At 35.6% G+C, this 23,268-nt stretch overlaps 4 protein-coding genes across 4 annotated transcripts; 3 read left to right on the top strand and 1 right to left on the bottom strand.

Moving 5' to 3' along the window:
- Nucleotides 1-3,512: 3,512 nt before the first annotated feature.
- LOC140969790 (protein SINE1-like) lies at nt 3,513-6,382 on the top strand. The gene is made up of 3 exons (XM_073431246.1): nt 3,513-3,879; nt 4,289-5,734; nt 5,813-6,382. Exons 2-3 carry the CDS (start codon nt 4,418-4,420, stop codon nt 6,296-6,298), a joined length of 1,803 nt encoding a protein of 600 aa, XP_073287347.1. The 5' UTR covers nt 3,513-3,879; nt 4,289-4,417; the 3' UTR covers nt 6,299-6,382.
- Nucleotides 6,383-7,407: 1,025 nt separating this feature from the next.
- Nucleotides 7,408-14,364, bottom strand: LOC140969815 (T-complex protein 1 subunit theta-like). The gene is made up of 13 exons (XM_073431294.1): nt 13,967-14,364; nt 13,093-13,355; nt 12,856-13,002; nt 12,613-12,774; nt 12,032-12,109; nt 11,111-11,244; nt 10,691-10,763; nt 10,526-10,603; nt 10,303-10,425; nt 10,044-10,138; nt 9,413-9,622; nt 8,186-8,243; nt 7,408-7,790 (listed from the first exon to the last, which is right to left on the bottom strand). The coding sequence occupies exons 1-13, from the start codon at nt 14,115-14,117 to the stop codon at nt 7,722-7,724; spliced, it is 1,641 nt and encodes a 546-aa protein (XP_073287395.1). The 5' UTR covers nt 14,118-14,364; the 3' UTR covers nt 7,408-7,721.
- A 799-nt stretch (nt 14,365-15,163) lies between these two features.
- LOC140969778 (putative H/ACA ribonucleoprotein complex subunit 1-like protein 1) lies at nt 15,164-17,446 on the top strand. The gene is made up of 4 exons (XM_073431232.1): nt 15,164-15,382; nt 15,482-15,630; nt 15,727-15,842; nt 16,982-17,446. Exons 1-4 carry the CDS (start codon nt 15,235-15,237, stop codon nt 17,154-17,156), a joined length of 588 nt encoding a protein of 195 aa, XP_073287333.1. The 5' UTR covers nt 15,164-15,234; the 3' UTR covers nt 17,157-17,446.
- A 1,038-nt stretch (nt 17,447-18,484) lies between these two features.
- LOC140969842 (homogentisate solanesyltransferase, chloroplastic) lies at nt 18,485-22,424 on the top strand. Its single transcript, XM_073431349.1, has 10 exons — nt 18,485-18,753; nt 18,959-19,093; nt 19,188-19,334; nt 19,521-19,746; nt 20,399-20,472; nt 20,559-20,651; nt 20,867-20,984; nt 21,113-21,175; nt 21,413-21,445; nt 22,164-22,424. The coding sequence occupies exons 1-10, from the start codon at nt 18,572-18,574 to the stop codon at nt 22,236-22,238; spliced, it is 1,146 nt and encodes a 381-aa protein (XP_073287450.1). The 5' UTR covers nt 18,485-18,571; the 3' UTR covers nt 22,239-22,424.
- Nucleotides 22,425-23,268: the final 844 nt, after the last annotated feature.

Below are 23,268 nucleotides of genomic sequence, written 5' to 3'. Positions count from 1 at the left end.
TATATATAATCGAAAGTTTTAGTCGTTTTTCAAAATGAATATGAAATTTGTGAAAGAGTTATATTATTCGAAGTTGAGAAGCGAAAAGTACAAGCTCCTTAATGACAATTATCGGATCATCAACGCATTAAACAGAAAAAATGGTCTCCTATTCTAAGCATAATCATCAGAAGCTGGGATTTTGGCATGTGACCCAATCGTAGACCAGGCCCGCAAGTGCTCCCCCCGATAAGTGGGCGAATCCAATAGATCCAGGTCTCAGAAAAATCTCCACTAGCAATTGCAGGCCCAAACGATCGGTCCGGGTTCATTGATCTATGAGCCCAATTGCAATTGGGGCAATTATTCCAATTGAGCCCTTTTTGGGGTCTGCTGCTGTGGCGTAAACTGTGTACACTAATCCAAAGGTCATGATAATTTCCATGACTACCCCTCCATGAATGGGAATAGACTGCATCAAATCACATTTGCCTGTCAGATTATAAATAATTTGATTATAGGGTAGGATTCTATGGTGAAAAAGTGAAGCTTTGTCGGAAAGGAATATGTATATAGAGAGCTTCGCGATGTGGGGTTGGGTGACATAATGGAGAAACTTAGTCATATATACCAGTCGAAAATGGATCGTACGACATTGCATGTCATCCCAGACTCTAGCTACACAGGTGAAATCTAATGAACCGCTGCCCGAAGTTTGCTACCTTCAAATAACTGCGGTTGATCCTGTTATGAAGGAAGAGAGAATATTCTCGCTCTCTACTGGAAGTGTTCGTGCAAGTCTTTGATCGCTTTTTATATGATACTCCTTTCACAAAAAATGAAAAGACCCAAGGTGGGTTGGAAGACTAATGGAAACGACGCACGGTACTACAGACTGAGGGCTCTTTTCCTGCCCTGGTTAACCTCCTTCTAGTAACCAAATCAGAATCTCTCGAGTTCTCTCCAGTGGAGAATGCGATTGGAATGATTGGAACTCGGACATCGGCGTTAAGAAATGAACTTGAAGAGCCACGCAGTTCGGAAGGCGATCAACTCCCACGTCTTCAGAGCTTACAATGGATACTCCAAGGCTCGGTAGCGGTTCAAGTGAGTTACATGTCCTATTTATGTTTGGCCGTTATCTTATATTTGCAAAACTTTTGCATCAGCTAAATTTTCTCTCTTTTTACCTGATTTAGTTACGTCAGAAATTTTTTCAGATCCAATACCCGGTTTTAGGTTCTTCGATTGAGTTTCTCCATACACTGAACTATTTATCACACTTACAGGTAAACAGTGGAGTGCTGAGTGTATGTACAGCATTCCTTTCTGGTGAGCCTGCAACAAGGCACCATTCTCAGGAGTCCTTGAATTTATGGCTGTTTGCAAGCGGGCGATGGGGAGGAAGATCAAGAATTTGATACTCAGCTTGTCAATGGATTTCAGTCACTAACTGCAGAATTGTCTCATTACATCCCTGCAATTCTTTCTGAACTTTGACAACATTTCCCCGCTTTTTATTTATTTCTGTTGTAATCGACTGATTCTGGTATTATGCATACTTCTATACTATTATATTAAGGGTGAGAACATGATAATAACTACTTAGAGAGGACATCAATTTTTTTTTTTCAATTTTACCCTTATATGATATTAATATTACACTTTTGTTTTTTGTTTTGTTTTTTTTTTTAATTTCAACACACACTTTTATTTTTTTTATTTTTATTTCAACAATTCAAATATCAATTTAGTCCCTCATAATTTGTCAAATTTCATTGTAGTCCATCGATTATAATAAAAAAGATTATACATACGCGCATCACGTGTGCATAGTAACTAGTTATTTGTAATTGGTCCTCTGTTTAGATCTGGCTTGTAACTCAGATACCTATCCAACTGTATTTTCTCTGACGTAAGTTCAATTTTAACGTTGTAAATTCGTTTGTGCATTGACATTCTAACATTTGAAGTATATAATGTAATGATCCTATTTTTCTTCTGGTTTCTTTTGGTTTTTTCCTTATAGACTTTCTGTTTTGCGTGTCAATTTTTCATTGGTGTCATATGCCTCTGTTGTACATTTTTCTTATTTTTTAAACTTTCACATTATATCTTTGTTGTTTATAATATTTTCAAATGATTGATTTAAATTTTTTTAGTGATGTTTAACTGCATGTGTAATGTAAAGTATGTCTGGCTGCTATTTTGCAACCTTAATGAAAATTAGAACAAGAAATGAGCAACAAAAAAAATTAGACTGTTCATAGATCAATGTTTTTTTTTAATAAAATTATATTCAGTCGAGCTTTAATACATCAAAAATCAAATATGTATGGGGCACAACTCACCTCGTCTGATCAGTCATAGAATCAGTGGTTCTAACTAAGATATGAGTTATCTGATTTGTTGATAGAGGTGAAAAAATAAAAGAACAATTAATAATGTCCGATAACTAGATTTACAATATTCTATGATCAAAGAAATCGAAACTTGAACTTTGAAATGCGTCAGATAACTATTTGGGCATTAGATTCCAGACCATATTTTGTAGTTGTAATGCCTTAATCCAATGAGTGATTCTCGGATTCCTAATTAAGCCTATGCCAGGGTTGGAGAATGGTACCCTGATATATCCATGAGAATCTCAAAACCTGCCTTTGAACCAATAGAAATTGCATTTTACATATCCTTCGGGAGGCTTCTTCCATTTTTGCCTGAGCAATTTTTCACTAAAGAAGTGCATTGGTTTACAACCGAATGATTTGCCGAGTTCCAGTGAGAAATAAGCTCCATTGCCGACGGAAAAATCAACGCTGCTGATTTGCAATTTGCCATTGCACGTCACATCATTCGCATTCTGCCAAATACTTCAAAAAAGTGCTGCAATAATTCCCTTTCAAATATTTTTTTTATCAAGACGAATAAAATTGAAATAAATTTTAAATTCATTTTATATCAAGTTATATAATTATAATTGATTTCGGATATATATTCAAAAAGTATATAATTTGAAGTCTTTTACTCAAATCCTTCTTTCCAAGTCCTCAAGCAATTCAAACACAACCAACGACGTACTTGAATACAGATAAAGATCTTTTTACAGCTTCGATCATTGAACAAATATTAAATTTTTATCTTACATGATACAAGTTTTTGTTTCTTTGAAAGTTAGGAGGTTATGCATTATTCAAGCTCTACAAAATGAGATCAAACTTTGAATCGGTTAGAATACAAAAATAAAAATCCATAATTTATTAAAACATTTTTAATATTGATCTATTTAGTGAATTAAAAAAAAAACAGAGGATATAAGAAAATTATATTTTTTTTCTAATCATTTTATAATACTTTCTGCATCCAAATATTTTTTTTTCAATTATATAAAAAGTTACCTATTGTCATAAAAAAACAACAGTGTCTTGATCCAAAGAAGCGATCCATTTAAGTAAACTTCGTATGAACAGGGAGAGTACAGAATTGCCCTCGAAATGATCAAGTCAAAGCACGATTTCATGTTTTGGAAAGTAACAAAATAAGGTAGAAATTTGGAGGAGGATAGAGGGGGGAATATGGAGAAAGATTTGAATAAGACTACCCCTAAATTTTTTTTTAAAAAGACAAGGGCTGCTTAAAGCGTGGACAGTCAAAAACAACCATCCAATCGGCAACCCGCTAAAGTTCATTTCTTTCAAGAATTTCAATTTATTGATCTTATTCTGCAGCCAAACTCAGCGATGGGTATTGGTTGATTCGATTAATTTCCCAATTTAATCTGAGAAATATCTACTCGCAACGGTAACAGAGTAATACCGGTTTCTTGGCCCCTCAATCTACCATTGGATTGTTGAAGCTGTAACAGGAAGAGAAGCAAACGGCGGGTTCCATCTCGGTGCTAAGGTAATCAATTTGTATTTGAGAGTGGGATTTCTTGTTTACTCCTTGTTCTTATATCTTTGATTTCTGTATTCGTTTCTTGAGCATTTGGTGGTTCAATCTGAGTTTTAGCATTTGAGATTTCATTTCTTGAGCTGCAGAAAAATATGTGAAACTTATTGTTCGGAGTTGAAAGTTTAAAAAATAAGGGTAACCATTGTTCTCTTGACTCGATGCATACGCTTTTCTGATTTACTCGGACAGGATAGAAATTTCTTGAAAATTTCTGCTAGTTCCCTCTTAATTTTGTGACCGAAAATAAGCCACTTCTTCTTCGTTATGGAGCACTGGAATCTGATATTTGTATTCCTGCTTTATCTCTCTCTGATATTGTATTTCTGTTACTTTTGAATGCGGCGATCTGGACATGCAGAACGAGGGTGGTTTTCATTTGTCAAGGTGGTGAGAAGTTGCAAAATTTTAGGGAAAATATCAGAAGCTGATTCCCATTGGTTGTCTGGCTTTTCAAGTTTTCCATTCAAACTTCCAGAGTGTGGTTAAAATGAATAGAAGTCTAAGTCCAATACTGAGGGAGTTGGAGAATCTTGAGAAGGATGCCGACAGTAGAAAATTAGCTATGAAAGCGCTGAAATCATATGTAAAAGACTTGGATTCCAAAGCAATACCCATGTTTCTTGCTAAGGTTTCTGAGAGCAAACAAACTGGTGTATCGCCTGGTCAATACACAATTTCGTTATACGAGGTTCTTGCTCGAGTCCATGGGCCAAAAATCATCCCTCAGATAGATAACATTATGAGCACCATTGTCAAGACCTTGTCCTCAAGTGCAGGATCTTTTGCCCTTCATCAGGCTTGCTCCAAGGTGGTTCCAGCTATCGCAAGATATGCAATTGACCCAACAACTGCAGAGGATAAGAAGAGAGACATTATTCACTCTTTATGTAAGCCTCTTTCAGATTGCCTATTGGGTAGCCTAGAGAATCTGTCTTCTGGAGCTGCCCTTTGTCTACAGATGCTTATTGAGTTTGATAATTGGCGATTTGCTTCAAACGAGATGATTAATGAGGTGTGTCAGAGAGTTGCCGGGGCTTTGGAGAAGCATTCACAGACCAATTCCCATATGGCTTTGGTTACGACTTTGGCTAAACACAATAGCCTGATAGTTGAAGCGTATTCAAGTCTTTTTCTGCAGTCTGGAGTACGAATTCTTGACATTGGTTTTGCTGAGGAAAATTCACAAAAACAATTGTCAGCCATACATATGATAAGTTCTTTGATGAGATGTTTGGATCCAAAAAGTATATCATTTGAACTGGAGTTTGTAATCGAAGAGCTCGAGAAGTGCCAATCTGATCGAATGCCTTTTGTTACTGGCGCTGCATTTGAAGCGGTACAAATAGCAAAGAGGATTTGTTCTGAAAAGGGCTCGAAAATTGGGAGGGTCACGCGTTCAATCACCGGTTCAAATTTTGATGGAAGAGAAAACACCAAGAGGAGTGTGTGTGGCTCTAGAGTCCATTCACCTCGCACTGTGTCACCGGAGTCACAAACCATTAATTCTTTTGTGGGATATGATTATTTTACTGGATCGCCAATCTCGATGAAACAGGACCCTCGAGGCATGAGTGATGATCGCAGAAGTGTAAACCGTAAACTTTGGCGAAGATGTGAGAATGGAGTACTAGATATATCTCTTAAGGATGGTATATTCTCCAGTATAACTCGGGAGGTAGACATCCTGAAACCTGATAATGATGAATTTTCCGACAACTGCAGTGGTCATGCGGAGAATTTTGCCGATTTTCGACAAGGGACTACTGGACGTGCAGCTGCAAAAAGCACATCGTCCAGTCCTCGGGTATGTTCTTTTGGTACTAGTGTACTTTCGGTTCCGACTAAATAACATCATAATACATCTGTCTTTGTTGTGCTTCAGGGATCAAGCTCTACTATCAACCTCAATGATGTGAAGATTTTCAGTACCCCAAGAAAGCTCATTCGTTCGCTCCAGGATCCAGATAACTTGAACTCGGGCTTCTCTAAGAATCATACTGGAAGGTTCAGAAATTTGACTCCAATAACATTAGATCAAATGACAGCATCAAAGCTTAATGGCCTTTCTCTTGGCATAAATCCCATGATCAACGGTGAGGAAAATTTGTCCTACAGTGGTGAGCAGTTAATTTGCAGCTTAGAATCAGTTTCCTCAACTGAAGATGTGTATCCTGACACAGATACACCAGTGTCTGTGAATATGATTCCTAGAAATGAAACTCAAATTCAAAATGCCGATGTGCGTCAAGGCCTCCAATTCTCTGCTCGCAAAATTGTTTGTGGCATTTTACTTGTTATATTTGCAGCAGTTTTTCGTTTGTTGGCAATTGGTGATCTGGCAGATGGCAACATTCTTGTTCCCACCTAGATTCTTGTTCTGTGATTTGCTTATTTTTACGTGTACTTTGGTTGGAGTATTTGATTTGAACACGTTCTCGAGAATACATTTAACGATGGCAATCATAAATTCATTTTTATCTGAACTTGTTTTCTGGGTGCACTTTGAGCATTCTAGTTTATTCGTTTAAGTGGTGCATGACCTATGCATGCATATGAATACTTAATGTTAACAGTCGTAAATTGATAGCTTGAATTGTATACTGGTTACGTTAATCAATTCTACCACTGTGAATGCAGTTTCAAATTAGTCTTTTCCTGATTGTGGTGGTGGAACAGTTCATCTTTTGAATTATAAATGAAATGTAATAATAAAAATCTGGAGGACAATATATTCATCGCTAGTATTGTTCAGGCCAGAGCTGGCAACTGAAAATCTCATTGGTTGCTCTGGTAAAGTATAGATAGCATAATTAGATATGCTATCATCAAAAGTATTATTTATTATTATAAATATAAACAATGTTTACTTGTCTCATGGATGAAGATCAATGAGATCGTCTCACAAAAAATTTATTCTATATATATATATACACACACATATATATAATAACCAATTGTATTAAACATTGTGGGCATGTTCAGTCGATTTTTTTAATAAATATAAATTTTTTGATTTTTATCTATTTTTTTAAAAAAAAAAATTATTTTTTCATGAAAATAAAAGGGATAAAACACAATTGAAGATATTCTGGAGATTCTAAAAATTAATCCAATGCGACTTTTTTATCTCTATCATGGAGATACTTAATAGATACATACCGAATAAATATACGGGTTTAAATAGAGGTGTCCCTCAAAAATATACATAAACCTTATATCAACGTTGATGGTGATAAAATTTAAACTTATTGTTTTGTTAAAAATGATAATTAGTAAATATAATTATAGTAATTCAGGAATTATAAATATAAATGTCACGTTTGAATTTGTAACAATAGTCATTATGCTTGAATTTTTATCCTTATCAACCAACTTAGCTTTCAATTGATATTATGAAACGCTTACGTAATAATTAAGGCACACAGAAGATAGAATATAAGACGAGCAGAAATTGGTGCATATTCCGCACAAAGTTGCTAGCTTACTACTAATGCGACGAACTTTTAATAATTTTCAACGACATTAAAATGGCAGGCGAACGTCCGAATTAGAAAACTGGGGTCACCAAAAACTACTTCTGGGATGTAAAACCAACACTTCGTAACAACATTATCAGTCCATATCAAATTCGGACAAAAGAGCGACAAATTTCTCTTTGCTAACTATTCCAGTTTCTCCAAAAATTCCTTCGACAAACAAAAAGACTTCAAAAGCAATGCTGAAAATTACAATAATAAACCGATTTTTATCAAAGTGAACTGTGCCTACAGACGATGTGTGTCCCCGAGAACTCAATCCTCATCCATTCCTGCAGCCTGCTCTGGCCTCTTTGGACCACCGGCTGGCTTGGCCATTATGATCTGGGGAAGAATAAAACAAAAATTGAATCCTAAGGGAATAAAACAGTCTACACAATAAGGAAACAAAGAAGTTTATGCTAACTATTTGAATCAGGGAGTGTCAGTGTCATTGTTATGAACAATGGCAAGTACAGTTTTCGAGGATTGATTTATTCACCTCTAAAAAGTTTATTGAGGTGATTACATATTGTACATTTGGCAGAAACGTTGGCCTTCCAGCACCCCAACAGGATCATGAAAAAGCCAATGACTAGCTTAATCACAAGAGGGTCATGAAAAAGCCAATGACAAGCTTAATCATATGACCTACTGTTATTGATAAAGCTCATAAAGCCGTGAAGAATATCAACGGCCTAGATTGGAAAAAGGTATGACCAGTAACAGAAGCAGGTTACCTGATCTACTCGCAAGACAGTGCAGGCAGCATCACCAGCATGCTTTAGAGCGAATAATCTGTACAAAAAGGAGAATACTTGTATGTCAAACTCTCAACATATAGGCAATATAACTAACGATTAGAACATCGACCATAATATTTTATGAGATCCAGCAGCAAAAAGGTATCAAGCCAACGGTTGCAAGAGGAAAAGTTTGGCACACAACTTTTTTTTTTTTTTTGAAAGGAAACAAGTTTGGCACACAACTGGCTTAGCAAGCACCAAATGAAGACAGTTTTCAATAACATACATTCTGCAGAGTGGTTGGTTTTTTCACACTGTGCAATTACTACTTCACAACAAATAACAATGCACACACTCTGGTGCATAAAAACATCAAAGAAAAAACTGTTATTTTACTTTTAAATTTTTATCTAATTGAAATGTTTGTTAAAAGTACTCTAAATAATTTTTATTCAAGTTAATTTTAGAAAGATAAAATTCACAAGATAATTTGTATATCAATACCACTTTTCTAATTAATAAGAACTTCCTCGTTGAATATTACTTTTTTATTCATAAATTTTGTATGATAATAATTTAAGATTAAAACTTTTTATTTTTAATTGAGCTTTAGGTTTTTTTAGGTAGAATTTTAATTTAATCAAGTTTTGGATTATTTCTTGGAAGTTTATATTTGAACCCCGAAAGTGTATTTTCATGAGGTGATCTCTCTTAGTAAACAGAGAAAGTAGAGATCCTCGATATTAGCCCTTTGCCCGAAACATCAATTTTTAAGATAAATAAAAAGGTTAGTCTTGTTGTTTACACCTTTGGCGGCCAAATGAGATTATAAATGTGCCATTACTTCATAATATTCAGGGAGAGATGATTAACAAAATTTAGGAAGCTTATTTATAATAAACATTTTGATGAATAAATGATCAACGATGGTAAAGGCCCAAAGCTAGCCAGCTAGGTCAAGATTTTTTAAAACATTTTTACTGCATTATAAACTATACCATTTTTCCTCCGAAAACATAATCAGCCCGGAGATGTGGTAGAGTTCAAAGCTTAGGGACAAGGGGACTGATGGGTTTAAAGAAGCCAAGGGGTGGCCAATGGTATGTAGCAACTAGCAAAAAACCAGTTAAACATTTTTCATCAAACAAAACATATTTAAATTAACAAAAAATTAGCCAAATTATACTATCTCTACAGTCGGCACCTGGAAGAATAACTTACTTGGTGATGTAGAGATCCCATACATTCTTTGAAGACACATCCTTGCAGAGACCTTCTTCCAGATCAATGCCCACTTTTGTGTTACCAGATGCATGTTCGGCATACATTGATGATATGATCTCCATTGCATTGAGCCCAGCATTGTCCGCCAAAGTTTTAGGTACCATTTCAAAACTTTCAGCAAATTTGGAAACTGCATACTGATCCAACCTGGGAAGCCACAGTTTAATTTAGTAATCATGATTGAATAAAATAAACACAGGTTGTCCAGTTACAATAACATGGAAATATTTCATAACAGTTCAATTTAAAGAAATCAAAACATGCACTATTAGCAATTTAGAACAAAATTTATCGGCGGGTGACCTCGAAGATATTTTAAACGAGAATGTATTCATATTTTGTCAAAAACAGATTCAGAAGGACGCAAAAACTGCCATGTAGTATATTGATAATGACTCAAATGTAATCTATTAACAAATTTTTATGGTCTAATCAATTTAAACATAATTGGTGTCATGCAAGAAATATCAATCAAGAGAAGAGGATAAAAATCATACGGAAAAGGGAGAACTTCCTACAACTAATGCTATAGAAGATGTATATAAAAATTAAAAACAACACAAAATACCCAGTTTCTTTGAAAGAAAATTCCTTGAGCCTTTTGGCCAATTCAATTTCAGTAGCTGCAGCTCCAGGAATTATCCGACTGTCCCTGCACATAGCCTGTTGGAAAGTATTGACCACCATAAGATCCTTGTTAATGGCATATTCTTGGTCACCAAAAAAAATAACAATAATAATAATAAATAATTAAGTAATTCACATGTTCAACATTTCATGAGATCGACTAACTAGTACACACTTTACTCGGTTTAACGGAAAACTACCTTGTATGTATTCACACCATCATCAACAGCCCTTTCAAGGTCATCCAGGATGCTATCAGTGCTACCTCGCAGAACAACAGTGGACACTGAGTTTCCACCTTGTTCATTTTTTACAACTGTAACCTATTAATAAAAACTGAGAAGATCAAGCATCACCAAAGCATAGAGCAAAATTTATGAGTAATTAAGATAATCAAAACTAAGTGATGGTGGATTGTCATACTCTGGCTCCACCTATTTCCTCCACTGAAATGGAATCAACATATCCAAGGTCATCTGAGTTAGGCTGACTCAACTTTAACTGTTTTCACAATAAATAAAAAAATGTCACAGAAGGGAAGTGCTGAAATATCAAGCACAATAAACCAAACAAATATGTTATGCTTACAAGACCAACAGCGCCAGTGGTGCGACAAAAACGACGAAGCTCAAATTTGGAGCTGATTTTTAACACCATGAGTCTACAAAACAAAGTAACAGATCTTCAAATTATAAACCAGAAATTTCAGTAACCAGCGGAGAGGGTTCAAGAAAAATGCGGGCTCCGCAATGATGACTACAGACTTGGGCATAGAATAACAATAAATTGAATAATGAAGATTCTTATGGCATGTGTCTTCAATGAAAGATGATACAGATGGAACAAAGAACTGAGCGGAAAAGGAAGTTCAACTAATTATCATCTCCCAAAATCACATGTTAATACTGACATTTACTATAAAATTCCACATCACTGAACAAGAAAACAAGATTATCAAGATTTAAAGGAAATTTCATGGAGTAATAAACATGGAGGAAAAGCTTGTACTTATAGCGCTCACAGAAGTGCAAAGCCATTTCCCCAACAGCTGCTCCACTAACTATGACCTTGGCACCAGCATCTGCAACTGCTTTGATGAGTTCCTCAACTTTCGATTCTTCGGTCTTTGAATAATTCTCAAGCTGGAAGAAGTTCAGGCATCAAAGCAAAAATAAATAAACTTTAGTCTTTGCATAAAAACAAGACTTTAACAATGCTCATCATTAACTACAGATTACAGAAGTCTAAAAAAATTATCACATTCCTTATTAAAGGAGACCGAAAGGCAGAAGTAATTAAGTCCAAGATTTCTAAAAATAAAGAAAATATAGAGACCGCCAAAGCTCCCTTCAACAGTAAGTTGAATTTTGTTTCAAAAACAATTGTCATATTAAAATCTTTCATCATTGATTTCTGCGGGTCTTGTTGGGAACTCGATCGATGGAGCTCTATTTCCATAAAGGTACTTACAATCCAATAATATAATTACTCAAATTAGATGTTCTCTTCATCGACATGAATGCTAAACCATTTTGAGGTACGGGACAAATACTCACTTTCTTCAGCTCACTCAGAAAATTTGATGCTATTGAAATGGAAGTATTTAGGTTCTAATAGTGGAAACAAACTTACGACAATACACATAAACAACAAGGCCCTAAAGATGCATTTTAAGATCCATCACGTGACAAGAAACTAAAACATCAACTTGGTAAAGAGCCCGGCATCTAGAAGGCTCCAGATAAAGCGAATAATGCAGTAACTAGGCCACTTACATAGAAACCAGTGGAGGACCTGCTATGACAGAGAAGGAGATTAAACGATGAAACATGACCACTTAAGATTGTTCAATAACCATATAAGGAACAAATATTACCACATCAGTGCATAAAGGTCTGAAAACAGAGTTAAAATCTCACGTATACATACCTGCTCAGCACTATGTATAAGGACAGTTCCTTTTGTTTCTGTAGCTGATGTATCAACACCCCCAACAAAAACAGCAACCTGTGACAGCGAACGATAATAATAATGGATTAGATTCATAATGTGGAAGCATCATTCCTAACAAGCATACTTAATCGAGATCCGAAAAAATAACTGTAATCGAAGGACGAACATAATACGATACAAGGTTGAGGCAGTTTTGTAACTGAGAAGAGTAAAAAAAATAGGAATTGTCATACTAACAAGCTTAAGTTCTGCCCAAATGATTTACAGCTCCCTCACAACCTCCAAAACATCATAAAAGAAATTTTGTTTCAACTTTTTTTCCTTTATTTTTTAGGAAGGAATATTAGTGTGAGGACGAGCGTTACTACCGCCACATAATTTGTAACATTGATGTGTACAATGAACATAATATCCTTGTTTTTCAAGAATTAAAAATAGAAACAAATATTCTGGATTAAAATAAAACAAGCCTTTTGCTTTGTTTGAAGCAAGAAGCAGAGCAGGAATACACACAACTATCCAATAAAGAAAAGTGATATATGTATCATAACAATCACCTTGGCCTTCTCAATTCTCTTAATAGTCCCCACAGCGTCATTCTTCAATACAATACCTCGAACTATAGTGGAATCATGTAGACCTCCACCCAAGAGCTTAGCAACTCGGACATTATCCACATTGAAATTGGATGGGTTCTTGGGGCAAACCTGAATACAAGCCTAGAAAAAAAATGCCTAACAATTAGCATTTTTTTCAAGGTAGATATTAGACTGTATATCAAAAGTACAAAGTTGTTTTACATCAGCAATTAGAGAACACAATTTATCCTCCAATCCAAATTGTTTGCTGGCAACTGCAGATCGCATTCGTGAAATAACTTCGTCTTTTTCTCTCACATTCATATTCTCCGAACCACTTTCAACCAATTCCTCCAATATCTCGATCGTCTGCAATAATAGGATACTAAATTACCTTAAATGAAGTAGGCTAGAACTACATTTCATTGTCAACACAGATAAACATCTAAAACCTCAAACCTTATTGATAGCCTTTGTGTATCCAATTATAACCTCACTAGGGTGCAGCCCCATCCTAATGAGTTCCTCTGCATTCTGCAGAAGTTCCCCAGCAAATGAAATAGTCAAATTAGCTCCATCCCCAATTTCTTCTTGCTGTGCTTTTCCAGCAAAAACCAAAATTTTAGCTGCAGGATGCTGAACCTCAAGCTCATTTACTATTGTTGCAGCATCATTGGTGACAAAGAGCTTATCCAAGTGATTGATGACCATCTTATTCATACCTGAACATGAACATAAAGGCCATATAAGGGAAAATTGTTCAAAAATTTGATAAATCATGAGTGCCATGGTTAGATGCTTCCTGAAAATAAAATCGCTAAGTTTCAAACTGTAAATATAAGATTAGAATATGTCAGAAAGTATTAAGGAGTTCACGTGAGGTAGTTGAAGAAAGAAGCTTCAATTAAGATGAATAAGAATATCTCCGAAACTCCTTTCAATGATTCGGAAAATACTTGGATGCTCGATAGGGACCAGCTAATGCGTATTACATGTATAAATAAGTAATATCGATGGACCCTATATGAAGATGAAGCTAATGTAAATGGCACTGCACTACCACAAAACGACGATGAAAGTCGTATCAGGAGCACAACAAAACACATACAAACTCGTGGTTTAATAAATACACCATAATTAAAGAAACAATATTTCTTCTTCGTACTGAGCTTCTCTACTCCATTTCTTCATAGAACAGCGTACTATGCTCATGAAACCCAGCAAAAATTGGATCGAACCCAATTATCGTTTAACTAGTCGAAAAAAGACCACTACTTTACAAAAACATAAAAGATAAATCTTCGATGAAAAAAGGAAGGGTTAAAAAAGAGACCATTGGGGCCGAGGGACGTGCGAGTGATGGTGGATAGCTGCTTGCAGGCGTCAATATTCTTCAGCACCGCCTCGTCCAGACCCGACAGATGCCGGTGCCCCTCTTTCAGCATCGACTGTATTCCGTACGGCTGCATTCCAAACCCAACCATTTCAAACCCCCAAATGACTCAAACTCAGACCACTTACTCGCCGATAATCTGAAACGTCACACAGTAATTGAATGCCCGAGATCTATTAAACTGCTGCTCTGTGTGTGTGTGTGTGTGTGTGTGTGTGTTTATACAATGGACGCAGAAATGAATTAAAACCCAGAAAGAGTAATAGAAACCCTACTCTCACTCACAGGTTTGACACCCGTGGACACTATTGACCCTGACCTCGGATCCAGAATCAACCCGAATCCTGCCTCATGTTATTCTCTCCCCTTTTACCTATTTAATTAATTAATTAATTAATTAATTTTGTCATTTGAGAATGGAGGGGATGTGCAGTACAACGTATATAAAAAAAAAGAGAGACGGGAAATAAATAAGACGATGTGATAAATTGTATATTGTTTAGTATAATTTTAATAAATTCGTATATTGTAATGTGATATCCAAATTACCCAAATCATACACGCAAAATCACAATGGCTATTTAACAAGTTTTAAAAAAAAATAGTTCTAAACCGAACATGAGATGGATACTAGGCCATCATTCTAAATTTTCTTTGTCTAATCACGGGTCGTATTTTGTGAGACGGATCTCTTATTTGGGTCATTCATAAAAAAGTATTACTTTTTATGCTAAAAATATTACTTTTTATTGTGAATATCGGTAGAGTTGACCCGTCTCATAGATAAAGATCCGTGAGACCGTCTCACAAGAGATCTACTCTAATATAATTCTATGTTTTCTATTATTTGAGAGAAGGAAAAAAGAACCCACCGTTGGTATTTCAATCTCCAATTGAATAAGCTTGGACCGGTCTAGTAATCTATACTGGACCTATCAGATTGGGCCCTCGCCAGAAAGGTCCGGAACCTCTCTTTACTAGCCCAATCACGTAATCTTGCATTGTCCTAAGGCGTCAGTTTAATTGGGCTCCAATTTTAAAACAAAATAGTTGAGTTGGGTCTCGATATCATAATTAGCGGCCCAATCCGAAAACCCTAAATCCTACCGGAACAACTTGGTCGAAAACGGCTTGCTGGTGATCGCCTTTAAATTGAATATAACAGTGTGTAAAATTCCTACTCTAGTTGCAGATCAGTAGTGTGGATCATGAGACCTCCGAGGGGACGCGGCGGAGGAGGCTTCAGGGGCGGCAGAGACGGTGGACGCGGCTCTAGAGGCGGCAGATTTGGAGGCCGTTTCGGTGGTGGAAGTCGCGGCCCTCCTCGCGATGAAGGCCCTCCTTCAGAAGTTGTTGGTCTGTGCTCTGTCTCGACGCACATGTGTCCTCTTTGTGAAATTTATTTCTGTAATTTTAGCTGCTATAGTGTTTAATGAATGGTGGGTTTGTGCGTAGAGGTTTCTACATTTGTTCTTGCTTGCGAAGGAGATGCGGTCACGAAGCTTACAAATGAAAAAATACCTTACTTCAATGCACCTATCTACCTTCACAACAAAACACAAATTGGCAAAGTGGATGAAATTTTTGGCCCCATTAATGAATCTGTGAGTACACCTCTTCCAACTGTAATGCGTTTGGTTTTCGAGCTTATATTGCTTGATATTTTCTTACATCCTGTGCTATTTCCGTTGGTATTGTAGTATTTTTCCATCAAGATGATGGAAGGTATTGTGGCCACGTCGTATTCTGCGGGTGATAAGTTCTTCATAGACCCTGCTAAGCTTTTGCCACTCTCAAGATTTCTACCTCCGCCAAAGTATAACTTTTTCTTTATTTGTTTTATGTCTCTAAACTTATTGTAGATTTGGTGTTATTTAGGAACACGCGGCAGGGAATTTTTCTGTCTTGCTACTGGGCCACTGGCCAAGATCAATTCTTTTTGCTTAATTGTGTGGTAAACTGAATATGTTGTAAGATAACGATTACTGGCTGATAAGGATTGAGTGAATATGTAGTTGTATGTAATCTAACCTTTGAATGTTGAGAATCTGGTTTTATTTGCATGCAATAAATTATGTTCATGATTATCTGATCTCAGAGTTAAATTATCCTCGACTGGGAGATTCATTTACTCGATAAGAAACATCTCGGCCTTTTACCTAGCAATGAATAAATTGGAAAAAAATATTTAAGGTTAGTTGTCCCTTATCTGTAATTAGAGCCTTCCGAGATGAAAATGCTAATGCTATTTGATAATTGATACTTGTGATTAAATGTGAATGTGGTTGTCAGGCAGAGTTTGAACCTAGTTTGGTTTTCTGAAAGCTTGTTTATTATCTTGCTCATGTCTTTCCTTGGACGTCTACATGTTATGTTTTATAAATAAACCAACTTTATGGAATGCTTGGTCCTCGTTGACTTTTGTCTTCTTTTCTATATGCTTCCGACTGATCAGTGAATGATCTTATGTCCAGGGCCTTCCCTTGATCGATTATGTGAACGGAGTTTATGAAATGTTGAATCGATTTTATCTTGGGAACTTTTTTTTAATGTGCTTATTCAAGTAGATTATGTTAACAATCTTTTGTCCTGAGCCTATGCTAGGATTGTTTATCACTTATTTTCAAATGAGTGATTTTCCAATAACACACACCGAGTGTGAGATCATAAAATATTCTACATTTGTATTATGGAGTAAGAGTGATTGATCCGGAGGTTGGTTCATGGTACATGGATCTTGTTTCCTTGATTTCTCGATCAATTTAGTTTCTGTACTAACTAGCGTTGAAGCTTGTTTTTCCCGCTCGTGTGTTTTCCCAAAGAAAAGAATACGCACGATTACTTTGCTATAAAAATCTAGCTATAACTGTAGCTCGTAGTTTGTTATGTCCATCCGAGATTTGTTGGGTGGTTGGTGTACTCAAAGTGTAACTGGATGCTGTACTATTTTTGCAGGGGACAATCACAAGCAGGTAGAGGCGGTGAACGTGGAGGTGGTGGTGGATTTCGTGGAAGAAGTGGACGTGCAGGTGGATTTCGTGGAAGAAGTGCTCCAAGAGGGGGTAGAAGAGGAGGTTTTAGAGGTGGTAATCGGGGTGGTGGTGGAGGTGGGTTCAGGGGCAGAGGGTGATTGTAGACTGTCTGCTTACCCCGATCTCAGGGTGTTTAGTCTATTCCAACCTCTTGCGCACTTGGATGGTATTTGGTTCTGGATGGGCAACAAGTGTTTAAAATCCTGGGTCTGATTTTTCTATATCAACTGATATGACTCTGCTACTAGTGTCTATGTATTACTCTATCAGACGAGATTTGATGTCTTTTGATTTGTATCGAGCCAGTTTTTCTTCAACGCTTCTTTTGGGGAGGAAAGAGTTGCATATTCTGTTTGTTAGTTTCTGAAATCCAAAATCTTTACTTTTATACTAATATCATGAATATCCCTTAAAATGTTTCGTAATTTTGCAGAAAAGTAAAGGTTACATGGCATTATTTGAAAGTTTTAAAAATGAGATTTGGAGATTTTTACTCGAGGTTTTTTGTGAAGATATCCCTTGATTTGAAGATATGTTTTGTTCATCAAGCAAAATCATATTTTCTTCTTATACGATATGCTCAATTTTTAGAAATTATTGTATTCATACCCATATGATATCATATTCCTGTCATTGTTATAGTTTACAAGTAATGATGTCAAGAACGCACTTCGCTCGCGTTACTACTTGATGAAGTTGTTGATCATATGACACACACACACACACACACACACACACACACACACAATTATATATATTTTATATGTATGTGTGGATAAAAGTTGGAGAAAACACTCAATTTCGATTACTTTCGTCAGTTTTGGATCAATTAAACATTTGGTAGTAAATATTTTACAATTCTTCAGGCATTTAGTTTTATACATATAGGAAGTACGCAGTGCGATTTAGTCTGACGCCCTCCATGCATTAACAACAATAATGATATTAAAGTCACATTTATATGAATTTAAATAGATAAATTTCTCTCATCCTATTGTATAAAAAAAACAGATAGTCAGATAGCACCGATCGAGCAATCAAAGTTGGATGATCAAAACAACAGGATTGTAGCATAACTATCAACACGATCTTTTGCGGTATCGACATTTTATTATGTTGTAATTCTAGAATATATTGTTTGGATCTTTTCTTAGACAAACACTTTTGTTAAACATCTAGCTGCATATCATTCATAGAACTCCTAAAAAAATATTAATAAGTTAATATGTTCTTCATTTTAAAAAAAATTACTTTCAACTTTATGTTAAAAAAACGCATGCAAATTTACACATATGGTAAAAATTGGTTTTATGTTTGATTTTTTAAAAATATGAAGTCTAAAATACTATTAATAGTCTTTATTACAAATGTCTGAATTTTTTTGTCTTTTTGATATTTTATTAATAAATTATAATTTAATTAGAAAAAAGCAACCTTCCATCTATCATCGCTCGCCATCCTCTCCACAAGCAAATGCAATTTCTCCTACTCAGCTCTGATTAATCGAACGGCCATGGAGGTCGCTACCACTCACTGCTCATCCGTCCTCCTACCTGCTCAAACTTTTAGGAGAAATAAGCTCCCCATTTCCACTCCCCCCTCATTCGTTTTCAAATCTTCTAATAACTTGGCCTTTTCCGCTGCACACACCAAATTCTCCTCAAGAACAGCTCGTCGTCCCATCTGGGCTCCTGGGTATGCGCAATTCCTCCTTATTTATCTTGAAAATTTGGTCATTTGTTGAGTTTTATGGAATTTTGATGGGTTTTCTGTCGTCTGATTATACTGGCATGCTGCATTTCACTTTGTGGTTCAAACAGATTTAAGTTTCCCATGGATTTATGTCTAAGCAGATTTATTATTATAATGGCTAATTATTTGACGAGTCTATGTATGAAAGATTAAATTGTCAGGCCTGCTCTAAAGTTGATGCAGCTGGAAGTGATTCTTGGTGGAACAAAGTTGACCATTTCAAGGATGCCTTCTGGAGATTTCTAAGGCCCCACACCATACGTGGAACTACATTAGGATCAGCGTGAGCAATTAATTCTATAACTTTTATCAAGTTTACTTTTGCTAGTGGAAAAACATAAATATGAGATGAACCCGTGTCATTCGTTTCTTGACAGCTCCTTAGTTACCAGAGCTTTAATCGAGAATCCGAATTTGATAAGGTGGTCACTACTTCTGAAGGCATTTTATGGACTTGTAGCGCTCATTTGTGGAAATGGTTACATTGTGGGAATCAATCAGATATATGATGTAGGGATTGACAAGTAAGCTACACCATCATGCGGTTTGTAAACTTGAGTTTATTTATATCAAGGACTGCTCTTTTTATGTCTTCATTTTATCATGCTCTTTGCCATGAAGCGTGCACTTATGTCCTGTTTTCCACCTACATTACAAAATACTCTCCTCTTTGTCTTGTGATTTTTGCAAATTGTTGGCTTGAACTGCAGGGTGAACAAGCCTTTCTTACCTATAGCTGCAGGAGATCTTTCAGTAAGATCTGCATGGTTCTTGGTGTTGTCTCTGGCGTTCGTTGGTATTCTAATTGTTGGATTAAACTTTGGTTCTTTCATCACTTCTCTATATTGTCTTGGTCTTTTCCTTGGAACCATTTATTCAGTTCCTCCATTTCGAATGAAGAGATTTGCTGTCGTAGCATTTCTTATTATTGCCACGGTATGGTTTTGGTTCGTTGGAGCTACATTTTTCTTTTTGTTTCCTTCAAGGTTTTATTTGCCGATGATTTCTTGTAAGGTAGTCTTGTAGAGAAGATTTGAAATTCCTGTAGATCAACCTTATGTCAACCATCATGGAAAAAGAAATAATGTCCAAATTGAATTTCCCAAGAAATGTAATAAAGCTACAAACTTTCTGGAATACATAAGAAAGTGTCAGTTACATTCTTTCAAAACATGGGTAATAATATGAACGCCTTGAAACTTGATTAGTGCCTCCAGTCAAATGATATTTTGTGGGCTTTTCTAGACTTGTTGACCAGAATAATTATGTAGAATCTGTTACTAAGATCATCCTTATGCAATTTTTCATGTCAAATATGACGAGGAAATGGTGAAAGTGTATCATAATTTTGACTTTCATAATTTCTTTTCTTATTTGGCAAATCTATTTACGCTAGAAGGAAATATCCTTTCTTTTCATTGTTCCATTTTCCTTGCACGTGTGATTAACTGTGGTATGTAAAATATATACTTTAACATCTTTCTTAAAAACCACAATTGCTTGATGATGCTTAGGAGTAATTTGGTGAATAATTGTACTAATTTGTTGATATAATCTGTGTTGAACAAAATACGCACAACTCTTTTAGGTTCGAGGGTTCCTTCTCAATTATGGTGTCTATTATGCCACTAGAGCTGCTCTTGGTCTGACGTTTGAATGGAGGTGAATTACTACACAAAACTACCCACGTGTTGCTTTTTATGTTTCTGATGATATTCTGATATTGGCGTTTATGTTTCCTTCTTCAGCTCACCTGTTACTTTCATTACCACATTTGTAACGTTATTTGCTTTGGTTATTGCCATAACTAAAGATCTTCCCGATGTTGAAGGTGATCGCAAGTAAGTTATGGGACCCATTTCTTGCTATTATATGTTTTCCTGCAATTTGGACGTGCAGTTTAGACATTTAAAATTCAACAACTCGCATTTATTTACAATTAATGTCAAAGGAACTGGTTTTAATAATGCTAACTTTTCCACATATGATCCTTTGCGAGTTTTAAGGTACTAATTCTATGATTGCTGAATCTTCATGGTTCATTGTGACTCATAAGGTTTCAGATATCGACTTTGGCAACAAAACTTGGCGTGAGAAATATTGCATTGTTGGGTTCTGGGCTTCTGTTGATAAATTACGTTGGTTCTATTTTGGCAGCTTGTTACATGCCTCAGGTAAATGTAATTGTACACTCGACTATTTTACATTTGCTTTTTCAGTTGCCACTGATCCACCTGATGATATCATGTTTCTTCTCAACTAGTATGATTTTGAGTATAGATAGACTTGGCATATGTTACAGGCCTTCAGGAGAAATTTAATGATACCTGCACATGCTATCCTGGCATTAGGTTTAACTAGCCAGGTACGTGTTAAGCTTTGTTATGATGCTATTACTTAATTTCATTTGTTTATACATGTGTTATTCTGTCTTTTATTCGGTTGAATTCTTCATTTTTAAGTTCCATCTATTTCTATTGAAGCATGACAATCCATTCCTACTAAATAGATTTAGTTGGCTCCCACTGTTTTTGGGGCGAATATTCTTCTTGTTTAGATGCTATTATTTGTAATGACCTGGTCTTAAGCTCTCTCTTTGCAGGCATGGGTACTGGAAAAAGCAAATTATTCCAAGGTGACTCTTGTTTACTCTTTCCACTTATTCTACACTCATGTATGCTTATGCGTAAATTTAACTGTTGTGTTAGTACTTTTTCACTCATCTGAAATATATATACTTGTACCCGGTAAATAGCAGACGTTCATTCAATTTTCTAAAGTATAAATGGAAGCTAGAGCATGGGTCTTCTATGGGTAATTTTGCTGTTAATTAGCCCATTCTGTCAACAGTTTTAATTTTTAGTTTATGGATGTAATCTCAGTTTGATTAAGATTCAACAATTGTAGGACTGAAAAGAGAACAGTGAGGAGCCATCATATACCTGTTTGGTAGACTTGATTTTGCCACTTCACCTCCTGAACAACATAACACATATCTCAGTTTAAAAACGATTATGATTTTTGCTCTCCAGCCTATCTGACTCTATAATTTGGTTTCCATGTCGAATTTTAGCGGCTTATACCCGAGAGAATGCACCACCCGTTCTGTAAGTTTAGATGCCAAAGTATCAAAGTCCTGGTGTTGTGCTAAATGTATACTTTTACTGTTTTTTGGGCTACGGAACAAGCTTTTAGAAATATGGATTATGGGTTGGATCATTTACAGTCTTGTGTAGGTTTTCCAGAATTTTTTTTTTTTTGGTCCCTCCCTTCCCTCTTAATTGCCTGGATTATGATAACCAAAAAAAGAACCTTGACAATTGATGTTAATACAATTTTCTTCATTCTTGCAGGATGCAATCTCCGAATTTTACCGTTTTATATGGAATCTGTTTTACGCGGAGTACTTCATATTCCCCTTCATCTAGTGAAATATCAAATTTGATGTTCATATAGTTGCCAAGAACTCGGGAAAGTTCAAGTACAGAGAGTACGAGACCAAAAGAATGGCAGACTAAGGTCACACAATTAGATGAGGCAGAAGGACAGTGTAAATTTGTAAAATAACAACCATAATATGATATCCTGTTCATCAATATAGTCGTTCTCATTTATTCGGGACGAGATTCGATGATTATCCTCGGTGTTCTCAGATCATTTTTTTATTTTTTTTGCTAATGACTGAAAGAGATTGATTAGAAAAAATGGTGATCCTGTTGTCTGTCTGTGTTAACTTTATAACTGTTTTGGGTCTTTCGTGGTAGACTTGGGCATCTGAAAAAGACTCTTGTGATTAAGATTGGCAACGTTGAGTTATCTTATAAGAGCGTTATCTGCCTTATGTGAAATTTTCACTTTTATGGTTTGATTTTGATTTAAATATAAATTAAATCAATTATAAAAAATATATTAACCAAACATAACTAATATATATGATTTATCTTTCTACAATTTGAAAATATTTACCCCTTAAAACTCCTTTGCTAAATTAATGTAGAGTAAATCTCTTGAAGCGGTCTCACGAATCTTTATCTGTGAGACGGATCAACCCTACCGATATTCACAATAAAAAATAATAATTTTAGCATAAAAAATAATATTTTTCTTAGATGACCCAAATAAGAGATCCGTCTCACAAAATAGGATCCGTGAGACCGTCTCACACAAGTTTTTGTCATTAATGTGTGTTTCTTTGGGTGAACTTTTAATTATTATTTTTAAAGTGAGCTTTCTCCGCAAATAATAATCACTATAACACTAAATTCTATTTTTTTGCATAAACTTCCAATTTTATCGATTGTCCCCTAAGGAGCTAGAAACTTTTAATTCAAACCCCGCAAAGAATCGAACATAAAAAACTCGAATCAATTATTGAAAACAGATAAACCTATCATCGTGTCAAATAAAAATTCAAATTCCTATCGATCAAATTCATACAAAAGCAGGCACATGTCCACT

Source organism: Primulina huaijiensis, unplaced genomic scaffold (assembly GCF_012295235.1).
Source record: "Primulina huaijiensis isolate GDHJ02 unplaced genomic scaffold, ASM1229523v2 scaffold42781, whole genome shotgun sequence".
Classification (NCBI taxonomy): Eukaryota; Viridiplantae; Streptophyta; class Magnoliopsida; order Lamiales; family Gesneriaceae; genus Primulina; species Primulina huaijiensis.
Note: the sequence above shows the minus strand (reverse complement) of the source record. Positions and strands in the feature narration are given on the sequence as shown.